Source organism: Myotis lucifugus, unplaced genomic scaffold (genome assembly GCF_000147115.1).
Source record: "Myotis lucifugus unplaced genomic scaffold, Myoluc2.0 scaffold_12, whole genome shotgun sequence".
In the NCBI taxonomy this organism is placed as follows: domain Eukaryota; kingdom Metazoa; phylum Chordata; class Mammalia; order Chiroptera; family Vespertilionidae; genus Myotis; species Myotis lucifugus.
In genome coordinates, this window is record NW_005871060.1 from 12,969,828 (window position 1) to 12,984,537 (window position 14,710).

Here is a 14,710-nt window from a genome sequence, read left to right on the forward strand (position 1 = left end):
ACAATGTACCATGCTTATATTTACAAATTTGATCACACAAAGTAGAGATTTCCAGAAATATTTTTCAGAATATCTTGTCCACTTCATTTTTCTACTACTTTCCTTATTTTATTAAATGCCTCTTAAAAAATATATCCCAGTGGAAAGAGCAGAATCTCTTGATACCTAGCTGCCCTTTCAGTAAAATAGTAATGATACCTTTCTCATAGGGTGGTTCTGAGAAGTAAACTAGTATCAGCAAAGCTCTATGCGCTGTGTATATGTCATAATAAGTTTTATAAAAATAATGATGATTTTGCCTTTTAAATTGTATTACCAAAATGTGAAATCATTAGCTATTATATTGAGCCAGCCATTTAACAGTTCTGAGTCTGTTTCCTTGACAATAAAATAGGAATAATATCTTCTCTGCCTACCTTAAATAGATCATATTGACGAAAAGAATTTTTAAACTACAAAACAGCACCACAATTAAAACCCTGAGTCTGAACTTTAAAAGCACTAGTTTAAATCTTAGTTTTCTCTCTTAGCAGATATGTGACCTTAGTAGGGTACTTAGTTTTTGCTTATAATGTAATAATGATAACAGGACCTTCTCATAAACTTATTTTGAGGCTTAAATGAAATCTTTTTTTAAAAATATATTTTATTAATTTTTTACAGAGAGGAAGGGAGAGAGATAGAGAGTTAGAAACATCGATGAGAGAGAAACATCGATCAGCTGCCTCCTGCACACCTCCTACTGGGGATGTGCCCGCAACCAAGGTACATGCCCTTGACCGGAATCGAACCTGGGACCTTTCAGTCCAAAGGCCGACGCTCTATCCACTGAGCCAAACCGGTTTCGGCTTAAATGAAATCTTGTATGAAGAGTTTAGTACCATGGCTGGCATATAGAAAGTGTCACAAAAACTGTAAAAATAATTGTTCTATATAGGAAATAAATATTACTTTACTTTCTTAATAATTTTTGTTATGCCCATTGTTGATATCCAATGAGTGGATATATTTTATTTCTAGTTTTCCAGATAATTTGTATCTTAAACTTTCTATACCTCAAAATTTAGTCTCTGAAAATCCTAGTTCTTGCTGTCCACAGCTAACATTCTGCTAACATTAAGTATTGGAGTCTGTGCATATGAAGAACTGAGTTAAGTAAAATGAATCACCAAACTTAAAATACAGACTGTTGTTACTTAGAGCAGGAATAACTTTACAAGTGATATAATCAAAACACGTGTGAGTCTGATAGAGAACAATAAAGAAAACAAGAAATAGATGAATGGAAGGAAAGATGGAAGAAAGGGAAAAAAAGAAAATAGAAAGGTGATAAACCTTCATCAAGCAGAGGAGAAAATTATGTCTTATAATAAATGTGGGAGAATCTGGCAAAAAATTAAAGTACATAAGTACTTATATCAATTTATTTACTTGACCACCATGCACACACTTGTTATTAAAAGTAAAACTTTAAGGAAGGACTTCAATTGGCTTAGGTCACATACACTATCATTAGCAATTGCTAAAGTCAGAGTCATGAAAATATTGGATCGTTTGGAACACTTTTCTAGGATTGAAAAAGAAAACTGTTCTCCAAAAGTCCAAAGGGATGGGTGTGGTTGGACAAGACATGGCCACTGGAAGAATCAATGGGAATAAAATAAAAAGAGAGGGAAGAAACATCATATATGGTACAAATAATGCTTAAGTCATTGCCTAGGTCTGAAGACAAGATATATCTACCTACTTTACCTACTTCAATTACGTTTTTATTATTAGCTCAAACCCCCCAATGCTAGAATATTTTAGAATTTTTAAACCATTGGCTGTATTTAGTTATGTTGAAGGGAGGACAGAATTAAGAAGCTTGAAATTATACATTTTAAAATGTTTGTCCAGAGCACCACTGAAACAAACTGTTCAGCAAGTTTTATTTATTCCAGTGGTAAATATTTTGACTAGTCAGTACACCAGAATACTGTGGTCAAGTTTGGCTCTAATATATGTCATTTATTTGGGCAAATTGACAATACGTTTACGAAACTCTAAAAAAAAAACCAAAAACTCAAAGGGAGAAAAAATATGAATTTCTCTGTTTACTTTGGCAGCTTAGACATATTTATCTCTGAACAAGATGAGGTAGTAAAAGCTATCCATTCAACTTAGAATTAAGTACTATAATTATAAAATGGATAGTGTTAGGTTTGATAGAGCAATTGAGTTGATACCCTTCCCCTGGGAACTGGCTTTTCAGGTCATTTCACTATGGACATTCCCTTTGCTGAAGACCACTTTTCACTTGCAGTGACCACATTTCATTCTCTCCCCTCCGGGTATGCATAAAGAAGTCTCTGCCCATAAAAATCCTGCCAAAAGTCCTTTAAAAGCCACTGACTCTCCTCACTGGGTGCTGGAGCCAACCAGGCTCAGCCACCTGGTGTGCGGATGATGGAATAAATTTGTAATCCCTCACCACTCTGGCCTTGTGCGTTCCTCCTTTGGCAACCTAACAGATAGCACATTAGAAATTTAGCTCCTCTCTTAATATTGTAGATCACATTTTTCATGAATACTATTTGGTCTAGGAAAATGAAATCTTAAAAACGTAATTAGAAAAAGTACATATCAAGGAATATAATTGAGGATAGAATTTGGTTGACCTCAGAAGAGAACAAAAGCTCAAAAGAAATTTCATAAGTTTTTAACATTGGCAAGAGGACTACAATATCTCTGATAATTAGACTTTCAACACATTTGGATTTGCTAATTGGATCTGTTCTAATTAGACATTTTGTGTAATAAAGAATGACATATCATTGTATGAATTTAATGTGCTTTTACAGTTGGAACCAACAAATCAGCAGCATTTTCCAAATTATTTTAATAAGAAAAATGCTGACTTTTTGTTTATATTGTGGCATCCCTTTCTCTTAAGATATACAAGGTGGAGCAAAAGTAGGTTTACAGTTGTGAATATGCGAAACACAGAGTTTATTCTTGTATTATTATTTATTAATTATTGTATTATTTCCCATATGAACAACTGTTAATCTGCTTTTGCCCCTCCCTGTATTATATACACTTTAGTTTTCTTAATTCAACTCCTTTTGGGGAGCTCAAAGAGAAACTAGAGTTTTAATGGAAAGCACCTAAAGCATTTATTTGTTAGGAATAGTTGCCGGTGTATGGATGACTTTGGAAACCACAAATAAAATGCAATACAAGGAAATAAATCAGAGTCTTTAAAAGGAAGCAGCACAAATCACCATGTGCCCCTACAAACCATTCAGTTAATCCAAACGTCTCTGAATATGACTGAAGGTTGGTCACATTTTTAAAGCATCCAAATGTGAAAGCTCATGGATCTGGCATCAGGATTGATGGCATGACATTTCTCCCCAAGATATACATTACAACGTTCTCTTTGCAGCTTTGCTTCTTGAGCAGTTATCTGCTCATTCAAGTCACCACATCTCTCTTTTCTTCTTATTTCTGAATTGAGAGTCATCCATTTTTATCCTGTTGTGATTTATAGGTAGTAATTTCAAAGCTGGTAGTCCTCAGAGTTTGATATTACAAGAGATAAGAACTACATGAAGATGTAAAATTAAACTAGTATTTTGGAGAGTAAAGAGCAGTGAATCATGGCAAGACTAAGGGGGAAGGCTACTGCCAAAATTACCCAGTAAATTGATAGCACTGACAAAAAAAAAAAGCAAATTATATTGTTTTATGTACTGTGAATATTTGAAATCGACAAAGCCATATACATGACTTTTCCTCAAATAAAAGCAGTAATCCTTTTAACCACATTAAAAATCTTCTTGTTTTTCCCCCCAATAAAAGCAGTGTAAGATGTAATTAAAACCATTGAAACTGTAAAAAATCTAACTTGTGCAGTAATTGCTCTATTAGAACTGACATTATGCTAGAATTACATGCGCTATTATTTTTCCAATTAGTGTATTACTAGGACTGGTATTGGTGTGTTTATAACTTCTCATGAAGTCAGATATCTTCCACAAGTCTCCTAAAGCACGTCTGGTCCTGTCGTATGCCATGTGATGATATGTAAAAGCAGGAAATTGTATTTTTGATTGCTCATTTGCTAGTAAAAAAAGAAAACCTGCAGAGGACCCTTCCTGTATCAGTTATTCCAAGATCTATCACAAAGTTCTCTGGAGGGTCTATACAAGGTGATTGGATTGTTCTTCAGGCGGAAAAGTGACCAAGCTATTTTATCTTCCAGCTTGGGTGCTGGAATCCTGTCACGGGGCTGAACGGGTCGCTGACTGACAAGAAACTGGAGAATAACATGCGCGGCGTGGTCCTCCGTGTGGTGACCGTGCTGGTAAGTCTGGCCTGAGCCTTGTGGTTTTGGCTTCTAGAGGTTAATTTATTCCTCATTTCTTTATGTGTTATTAACTGATGTCAGAATCCTAAAAGAGCTTCAGCAAATACTGGCTCTGCTCTTTCTAAAATATTTTCAATGGTTATGTTTTCTAGCCTTCAATTTGTGTGGATCAGAATCAGGTTTTTGCAGGCTCTTCTTTTAATTGCACTACTTTTTGTCAGTAACTTTCATAAACATTTTAGGCTTGAATTCCCTCCTTCTACAGTTTCTTACACATGATAAAGTGAAGGTATCCCTCAGGCATTCTCTCACTGAAACCCTAGAGTATGCAAAAATGTAGCTAATTGTGCCAAAGGTTGATTTGATCAAAGTTGTACATTCAGTAATACTGAAACTTTAGTCAACACTTTTCCAGTTAGGATCTACTTCAAAGGAAAGGTCATCCAATTGTTTAATAAATATTTATTGATTATCAACTGTATTCAAGTTCAGTGCTAATTACTGGGTAAACTAATGAATGAAATAAATATTATTTTGTCTTTTAGCTCTTATCTAGTGATTCTGTGAATATTAAACGGGTTATACTTATGAAACCTCTACTGTAATTCCATTCACTTGTTAGAAAAACCAATAAATAGTACATTTTATTAATTTATAAATTATTTTCTCCCATAATAACCATAAAATAAGACAGTAAGAGAATTATTCTTAAACAGTAAAATTCTCAAATAGGTACTGTGTAAATGCCATAAAGCATGAAGACTAAAACAATTGCAGAATTAGTAAACAGGAGAATGAAACTGTCTTTTTTATATGTTGATGCTAATTGGATGATTATCAAAGTTTATAATAGCATTGGCTGCCCTTTGTGCATTGTGTAGTACAAATTAAGTAGACTCACTATAAATTCATGGTATTAAAAAAATCTGTAATATTCGCTATAAAAGGACATAAATGAGTAGTTTACCACCCCTCCTTATTGATGCCTACAACTTATTACTGGTTATTGTTTTAATATGATTTTCACTTTTTGGCAAATAATTAAACAATGAACAAACAAAATCAAGACTTAAGTGTGAAGGTGCTGCTATATGTACCCAAGGGTATAGATATGCATTTGCATTGATGTGTTAATACTGGGAAAAAACACACAGAAATTTAAAGTGCAGTAAACTATTAACAGTCTGTTCTCTAGTGATTAACAAGAAAATCCAACTGACAACTGAAATAAAAGACAATATATATGCTTTGCTTTTGTCTTTGAGATTCATATTTTAAGGCAAATTAACCTTATTTAGTCATTAAGAAAATATTTAGTATTTACCATATGGTAGACTTGGTAATCAATAATACCTATTGTATTATTCATCTTATAAGTATATTCATACCTCAAGGTAGGTATATAATCTGGTTGTGGAGAGACACATATAACAAAAAAGCTAAGATGTATTAAATGTTTACTACGTGATACATATTCTACTAATTTGTTTGCATGTATAAACTTATTCAGTTCTCACAGTATTTCCAATAAATAGATAGTATTCTGATCGTAAGAATGTGGTAGAGGAAAATGAGACATGCAGAGGTTGAAAAAAATGTGGAAGATTACAGGGAGAGTAAGTAGCAGAGAGTTGGGATTCAAATCCAGGAAGTCTGACTTCAGATCTCGTAACCTCTTCTTAACATTATATTATAATCTCTGTACTCCTATTGTGATAAGTGTGAGAATTGACATATTTATAGTATTTTACTTGACTTCAGAGTTGGAAATGCTTAACTCTGAATAAGATGAAAGTGAGTTATATAGGGAAAGCCAATTATTTTAAATTCCTTTCCAGGCTGAACAAAACCATTGCTGTTTTATACAAGAAATGGTGTTGCTTCATACAGTGTTAATGCCTCTATGCCCTAGTCTCACCTTTATGACTCATAATGGTCGCTGTTTCCTTCAAGCTCAGCCATGCACAGATCCAGAATACGGTCTGTGGATGGAAGTATAGAAACAATCTGTTTCCTCCAAGTCCTCTGCGATGCAATATAGATTTATCAATTAGGTGCCCAACTGAGTAAAAGGTTGTTACACTTATTACATTCCCACAGTATACAGACACTGTACTTAATACTTTTTCAGGCTTCCTGGTTCTTCCTGTAATTCCTACTTGAATGGAAATTAGCCATGACCTTCTTAATTATTCCTACAAGCATCTTTCAGGTCTAGCTCTTAGTTATATGGTCTTGTGAGCTTCTTCCACCCAACACTGAGGATCACTCTTTCCTCAACCCACCAGCAACTCCAATGTGCCCACTCCATTTGGAAACTCAGATTTGTTCTATATTTGACTTGATTTGGCCACTCAAACAGCACCCCCATGGATTCCAACGCTTGAGAAGGGAGAAACAGATGAGAAGGACCCTGTGTAAAACCTCTGAGGAAAGGTCTATCAGCCTTTATTTTGTTCTGGCTGCAGTCTAGTCCCAGTTACACACACACACACACACACACACACACACACACACACACGCCCGCTTTAATTCTTGGGAAATTTATGCTACCTATGACACAGGTTAATAAAATCAATTTTCCTTACCTAAGATTTGAAACTGCTAATGTTATCACTGTTAATGATACTTCATTGACTTGAAGGAAATAATCTAATATTTATCTTAAACTAAATAATTCAGCACTATATTGGTTATGATCCCAGGAACAAATAAATGGTATACTCAGAGGGTTGATTGAGGATAGTTGAGTAAAGGGATTATTAACAGAGAATGTAAAGACGGTAAAGAAAATCAGCAAGGGATGTTGAAGCGCCAGGCGCTAGATACACAGCAAGCCTTGACAAGCCTGGTGTCTGATGGGGAGCAGTAGTAACACACCTGGCAGTAGCTAGACCATAGGAAATAGACCACCATCATAGCTGCGACCTTTGGTATAGAAAGGGGATAGAGAAAGATAATCAATGCCAAAACCACAATCAGGCAGTCGGAAAGTGGGGGAGGGGTCATCCCAATGTCACTCCTCCTGTCTTTTCATCTCCTTTCATTGTCTGCAGTTGCAAATCCAACTGTAAATCAAAGGACAAGAGGGTCCAAGTAATGAAGACCATGAAGGTCAGCCTCCCAGGTCACAGAGTAGGACAGTGAAGAACACACTCAATCTGGAGGGAAAAACAGAGAAACCAACACCAGCATCTAGTATTTGACCTGACCTGTTAAGGATTTTCATGTGCTGACTAATTTAATCCTTACACAAAATATATAAGAGGTATACAAATTACATGAGAAGGGTGACAATAGGGCACAAAAGAATAAACTAAATTTCCACGTCCATATAACTAACAAGAGCCAGATAAAGTTCAAGTGCAGAGATCCTAGTTCCAGAGGCTATGTCCTTAGCTACTGTGATATTCTGCCTTTGACATCAGAATGACTTTGTATTAGGCTTAAGTTAAATATGATATAACTATTGAGATTGCAAATGTTATTGGATTGGTAACTTAGGAAGATTTTTCTAAATGGCATCTGTCACATAAGAATAAATTTTTAATCAACCATCACCAAAGCCACAGAGATGTCTTAGAAATGGAGGAAAAGCAAGAAAGAGAATAAAATCAGACCCTACAAATTTGGTCTCACTGTTAAATTATTTGTTTCCATATTTGGCCTACTGATTTCTACTTGTTTGTTGCCAGGTGGACTAAGTGTATTACTACAAGGCAGTTTTTAAGATTTTTTTTCCCTTTTAACTTTCTAAGTGTACATGTATGGGTAGCCATAAATGATTAATTATAGCACTGAATTTTTTTCATGGCAATTCACAAAACATTATTGGAAACATCACTGAATTATAAACATCTTCCTAATAATTTAATACTTACAAAATGGAAAGAAGTTGGCAAAAAGAGAAAACAAAGGCAGGCTTGAGAAGCTATACTGTGAGAAGTACAAGATATCTGAAAAACATAAGCTGGCATATAGAGAGCTCAGTAATTAATAATTCCTATTTGTTTCATTGGATTTTGCTTCAAACAGATACATGGCATCTCTAATACAACATGAATTCACTCACAAATTCACATAAAAAATATTTATTGTATCTCCATGTAGGTACTTGGGGTACAACAAAATAGACAAAGTTCTGATTTTTGGGAGTCCATTCTAGCAGGACATCTTTTAAAGCTCTCAGAATATTTTTGAAAACATGCAGTCATTGTTGTACGTTAAATATACAGCACAGTATCACTTTGCCTAAAAGTATCATAAAAGTAATTTTGTATAAATATATATACACTGTAATTGGAAATTTATGGTAAAACTGTGGTGGTAATTGTTTTGTATTTTATAAATTCAAAACATACAGTTTTTCATATTTTAATATTCCTGAAATCAGGATGCACCTTTCAGTTGAAGTCTCCTTGCTATTATAGTTGGCAGTATTTTGTTTGTTTTTATTAGTGGTAGATAAAATGATTGTGCATCTTACAATTGAAAACATTTTAGATTAAATAATGTATGGATGGTATTTTCACAAAATTAATTAAGTTAATGGATATTCCTGGAAAGTTAAATTCAATAAAACTGGGCAAGAAGCCATCATAAAAAGACAGGCTACTTAAAAGAATAAATCCAGAAGAAAAGAAATAACAGTAGGAAATGAAAGCAATTTTTTTTAAAAAAAGGAGAGTAATAGCAATGAAAAGATTACTTTCTAAACTGAAATTGTCACTAGAGTCATAGAAAGATAAAAGTAGAAAGTACACAAAAGCAGCTTATTTTAAACTAATTCAACATAAAGCAACGTGCAAACTATGTGTTGAGAGAAAGATAAGTTTCCTCAAGCAACTCACCACAGGAAAGGTGTAGCAGGAAGATGCCTACTGAGTTCCTTTAAAAGTAATTTCCTTTTTCTAAAATATTTCTTGCTTATTAGTCTTCTTGGAATTTTTTTTAGCAGATCTTATTTCCTTGTGACAATGTACATGTTATATAAGATCATAGAAAGGTAGAACAGTATTCTATAGTACACCCTAAACTATTAGCCTGGATTTATTAACTATTTATTGAGCATATATTGTAAGCTAAGCATTGTGCTAAATCTCAGAAAGGCAAAGATAAATAAGATATAATTCCTGCTTTCAAGGCATTCCACATAAACCATTTTATCAAAACTATTCCAGTTCTCTATCTGAAAATAGAACCTGTGTGTGAAGGCCTCCGAATTAAATACATTTTGGAAAGGCTGGGAAAGAATGATAAAGTTGAAAGAGAGAGAGAGAGAGAGAGAAAGAGAGAGAGGAGATACTACAGTCTTTTTGTGATCTTCATAGGTTTACAGGACAGTTTAATTTAATTTCTTATAATTTATTAAAATTTCTCTGTAACTCTCCTTTTTATATAACAACTAGAGGCCCGGTGCATGGATTCATGCACCGGGGGTGGGGTCCCTCGGTGTGGTCTTCAGGGATCGGCTGAAACCAGCAATCCAACCACCCCGAGGGATGTAGTAGTGTGCCAAGTGGTAGGCCACTGGGGAGGAGCCTGAGCCCAGGCCCGGTCCCGCACTGCTCCCTCTCATCCATTGCTGTGCTGCACCTGCTGCCACCACTCAGTAGACTAGCTACTGCTCTGCTGCAGGCACCGCTGCAGCTGTGCTTGCCAGCTGTGAACCCGGCATCTGGCGCCCATCAGTCAGGCGCCCATCAGTCAGCTGAGCGGCACTCCCGCTGTGGAAGCACATTGACCACCAGGGGGTAGCTCCTGCGTTGAGTGTCTGCCCCCTGGTGGTCAGTGCACATCATAGTGACTGGTCAATGGGTCGACCGGTTGCTTAGGCTTTTATAAAACTTTTATAAATATAGATTGTATTATTGTTAGACTCCCCATCTAAACTATAAGTACTAATAAAATACAAAGTCTCACAATGCCTGGTACATAGAATCAGGTCAATAAACAAAATTAAAATGTTTTGATAACCTGAAGGGGGGTGGGGAGAGAGAAAAAGAAGGAAAAAAAGGGGTGGGGAAGGAGGAAAGAAATAAATCTACATGTGATTATAAAAATAAGAACAAGATAGATACAAGACTATGCCTGGTTAAGTACTCTTAGGATTTTTCATTCTTTGATTTCCATCCACTAAGTTCAAATTTCCAAGAGAGATGGCAAAGGATCATTCAATTATTAAGTCTCTTGACATAGTTGATATTAGAAAATAACTTCACCCATTCACAGTTGTTGCTGGAAAGGGACCTGGCCCTGAGAGGATTTGCCTAGGACCAGCTGGTAGTGAGTGGATTCTTGACTTCATGCAAGAAAGATTTCACAATATGAGTCCAGGTGACTGAGAGTATGTTTATTAAAGCTGGAGACAGTGAAACAAGGAAGGGCTTAAGATAGAAGAAGCAACAGGAGAGAACCTAGACAGGGTTGCTTTGGCTCATCGGTAAGTCAGAGAGAAGGGGGTGTTGGAGACAGGTTCAGGGGATTAGCTCAGGATGAGCTGCTTGATGCCCATTGCTCACTTGATTGCAAGTCTGGTGGGAACCTTTTGACTTTAGAAGATGCATGCCTGTGGGGGAAGAGAGGAGGCGGAGGAAAAGGCTCTGGCATGCTCCTGGGAAGGAGAGAGAGTTCTGGGCCCTTTGCTTTGAGGGATTTTAAAGGCTGGGAGTTTAGAGGAGTATCTCAATATTCATCAGCTTTTCCAGGTGTGCCCTTTTAGGGTCGTGGTCTCTATTGATTGGTCAGCACCAGAGCAGAGGGTCATTAGTCAATGCAGCTGGTCCTGGCATCACCCACCTGGTCTTGCTGCTTTTCTGGGCCTGGAGCTGAAATATAACTGAGGCCTTGATGTTATTTCTAGGTAGATGACCTTCTATATTTGCTTCAAATTGCTGGGCCAGTGTGTTCAACTACCTGTCTCTGTTTCCTCATTCTACTTGCCAAGGAGTTTTCCCAGCTTCTTACTGTCCTGCCTCACAATGTGTTCAAATAGCTGTGTGTTTTTCAGGCAAAGTAGAAAGCTTTTAATTCAAAATATCAAGAATCATTATTGCTAAATAAAACCACATGTGATGAGAACTTACAAGTACCACAGAAATATTTTAATATTCTCTGGGCCTTAGAAGTAGTCATTGTTGTTTGCCCTTTGTTCCACAATATTTTCATTTCCATGTGGACTGATATTTCATAATTCATGTCCCCACAATCTGTGGAAAGCATAGAATTAGACAAAATCAGGAAAATGAATAAATGAGGGAAAAGAGTAAATTAGAGTACAATTGTGTATGTCATGATCTTCAAAAACAAACAAACAAACAAACAAACAAACAGCTATTTAAATAGAAGAAAAGAACCTACCTCTTCTCTTGGATTAATTTTTAAAACTTAACCTGCTTATGTTAAATACAGGTCAAAGTAAATTCAATTTTTTTTCACATTAAGAAATATGTAGGCAACAGGTTCTCAATTTTTACAATACACAAATAAGTATGATAGATATAGTAACTATGTACATCAGTGTCAGATCAAACAACATACTTAGTTTATTCTGGGTATACCATTTAACAAAAATGGAAATAATATGCAATTAACTTTCTTATTGGAACTACTTCAATCTACGTTGTTACCTTTTCTTCACCTAGTCTCCTCACCTCAACACATTCATACTAAAAAGCATTTAACATATATTGTAAAGAGTACTACATGTACTATCAAAATATATCAGTTCAAGTTTCAGTTTTTCTCCTTAAAAGACCATTGAGCTTATAGAAACAAAGGAGCTATTCTGAACCTCAATTTTTCTGTCTGTAAAAGAGGAATAATAAACCTGGCCACACAGGGTTGTTATGAGATTAAGTTATGTGAAAGCAGTTAGTAAAGTGCAGAGTGCTTCTAAATATAAGATGTTATTATATCTGCATCAAGAAAGAAAAAAGATGTGTAAATTAACTAAAGAAAAAAAGCATGAGTGATTATGCAAGCATAATTAATCATAGTCATCAATCTTTAGATTTTTTAGGGAAATTATTTTTTAAAGCCTAAGACAGACAAGCAAATATAAACTGCAGAATCATGACTTTTAGGCCCAGTCTCTGTTAAAATAATTTTAAAACTGACTAATGAAAACCACAATAACTTTCCTGCTCATGAAGCTTATGCTTCCTAGAGGAACAATGAACAGCAATATCTAGTACCAAAAGAAACAACAAACAAAAAGTAGTTGTTTGTAACCTGTGTAAAGCAGCAGCCAGCCTTAAAATACAAGTAGTCCTTTCTGGTGAAGGGTTAGAACAATGAATAGTGGTATAATTGTTTGGGCTGCTTTTAGTATTAATCCAAATTACTAGATGATAGAATTCAAGAACTTGTTACATGTTGTTATTTGGTGTACTGATAATCATTTAAAAGTAAAGACTTTGTTGTGCAAAAAAAAAAAAAAAAAAAAAAAAAACCTCCAAATTATAAACTGTATAGATTCCTAAATGTGTGTCAGTTATATTGTCTCACAGGAACTGTGTTTGGTTTTAGGCTAGCTTTAAATAAACTTCATATGTTAATATAGAACTAATATAATACTGATAATAATAGTCCTGAAATTGCACTGTCATTGGGCTAAGTTTTTTGCTAAGGACATTGTCCAAGCTTTTGCTACTTAGAGACCTTCAGCAGTTTGAACCCGCACAGAAGGTCAAACTTCCCTGAGGTCTCAGCCTTTGAGTGTCTGCACCCTAGAGGCTGGGAGAGTAAGATTGATAAGAGGCGCTACTGGCAAGGAGATGGCAAGGGAGTTGATGGCAAGCTCTGGTAGCTCCCGCAGCAGTGTCTGAAGAGGGCTCCTTTGCAAAAGTCAATAAATAATAAAGTTTGGTCCAGGATCCAGGTAAAAAAGACAACTGTGGCTTAGAAAATTTTCCGGTGGATGTTATATAAAATAAACTGAAAATTGCAAAAGTATGGTAAATGTCATGTAATAACTAGTAAATTTGAAGTATACATTACATAGCATTTTGGTTAAGAACACCATCCCTGGAGGAATTCCATTTCTGAGGTAACAGGGTGAGAAGTTCCATGCAAAATTTCAAAAAACTAATGAACAAATCATAATTATTTAAAGTCTCTGGAAATTTTCCTAAGGGCACACAGAAAATGAGATAATACTTATTCAAGAAAATCTACTAAAACCAGAGTCTTTAGCATCTGATCCTTATCCTACCCCTTTTCCTTCCATCTCACCACCTGCCCTGCTCAGTTTAATGGAAACTCTATGCCAAGAAGGTTTGACCAAGAAGGTAGGGCTCTCTCTTCTAAGTTCCCAATCAAGTTTTATCTAACGTGGAGGGAAAGGCTGTTAGCATTTCTCATACCCTTCAGCTCTAATTTGAAGAAGCTAAATTTCTGCTGAGTGTGGCCAAGAATTTGGGAGCTCCCCTTTTCCCACCTAGCCCAATCTATAGGATGCAGAACCTACTTCAGATGTGGCAAGCGTAGACTATTGGAGGCCTCAATTGGCATCACTCCAACTTGCTCTAAGGGCAGAGGTTCCAAGTCAACAAAGGTAAGTGGAGAAGATCAAGTGCTGCTACCTAAATCAGTAAATACCCAGAGTAATAGCAGAAAGATTTTTCCCAGAGGAGAGAGAGTTGAAAAGAAAAGAGTGAACTTAAGCATTCTCCAAGTATTTGAAACAGAGACTGAGAAAGTTCCTCTTAATTAATAACAACATGCTAAGGTTCCTCTTAATTAATAACAACATGTTAAATCATTAGCCAGATAGTTAACTAACACCTCTCCACCTCAAACTACTCCAAAAAATATCAGAGGAAGGAACACTTCCAAGCTCTTTTTATGAGGCCAGGATTATCCTAATTCCAAAACCAGATGAAGACATTACAAAGAAAGAGAATTACAGGCCAATATCCCTGATGAACATAGATGCTAAAATCCTCAACAAAATTCTAGCAAAGCAGATCCAGCAATATATTAAAAATATCATACACCATGACCAAGTGAGATTTATTGCAGGGATACAAAGTTGGTACAAAATTTGCAAATCAATAAACATGTTACATCACATAAACAAACTAAAAGACAAAAATGACATGATCATATCAATAGACACAGAAAAAGAATTTAACAAAATCCAATACCCATTTTTTAAAAAAATTCTCAGCAAAGTGGGAATACAGGGAGCATATCTCAACATAATAAAAGCCATATATGATAAACCTACAGCAAACATCATACTTAAAACTAAGACCATTTTCCCTAAGAACAGGAACAAGATAGGGATGTCTGCTTTCACCAGTCTTTTTGTTGTTGTTGTTGTTGATCCTCACCCAAAGTTATTTTTCCATT

General features: G+C 35.5%; 1 protein-coding gene across 1 annotated transcript in view; it reads left to right on the forward strand.

Moving 5' to 3' along the window:
* GRID2 (glutamate ionotropic receptor delta type subunit 2) overlaps nucleotides 1–14,710 on the forward strand; it is a 1,225,688-nt gene that overhangs the window by 855,915 nt on the left and 355,063 nt on the right. Inside the window, exon 11 of the mRNA XM_006084662.3 lies at nucleotides 4,250–4,351. Within this exon, the coding sequence (XP_006084724.1) occupies nucleotides 4,250–4,351 (102 nt within the window). The remainder of the gene's footprint in view (nucleotides 1–4,249; nucleotides 4,352–14,710) is intronic.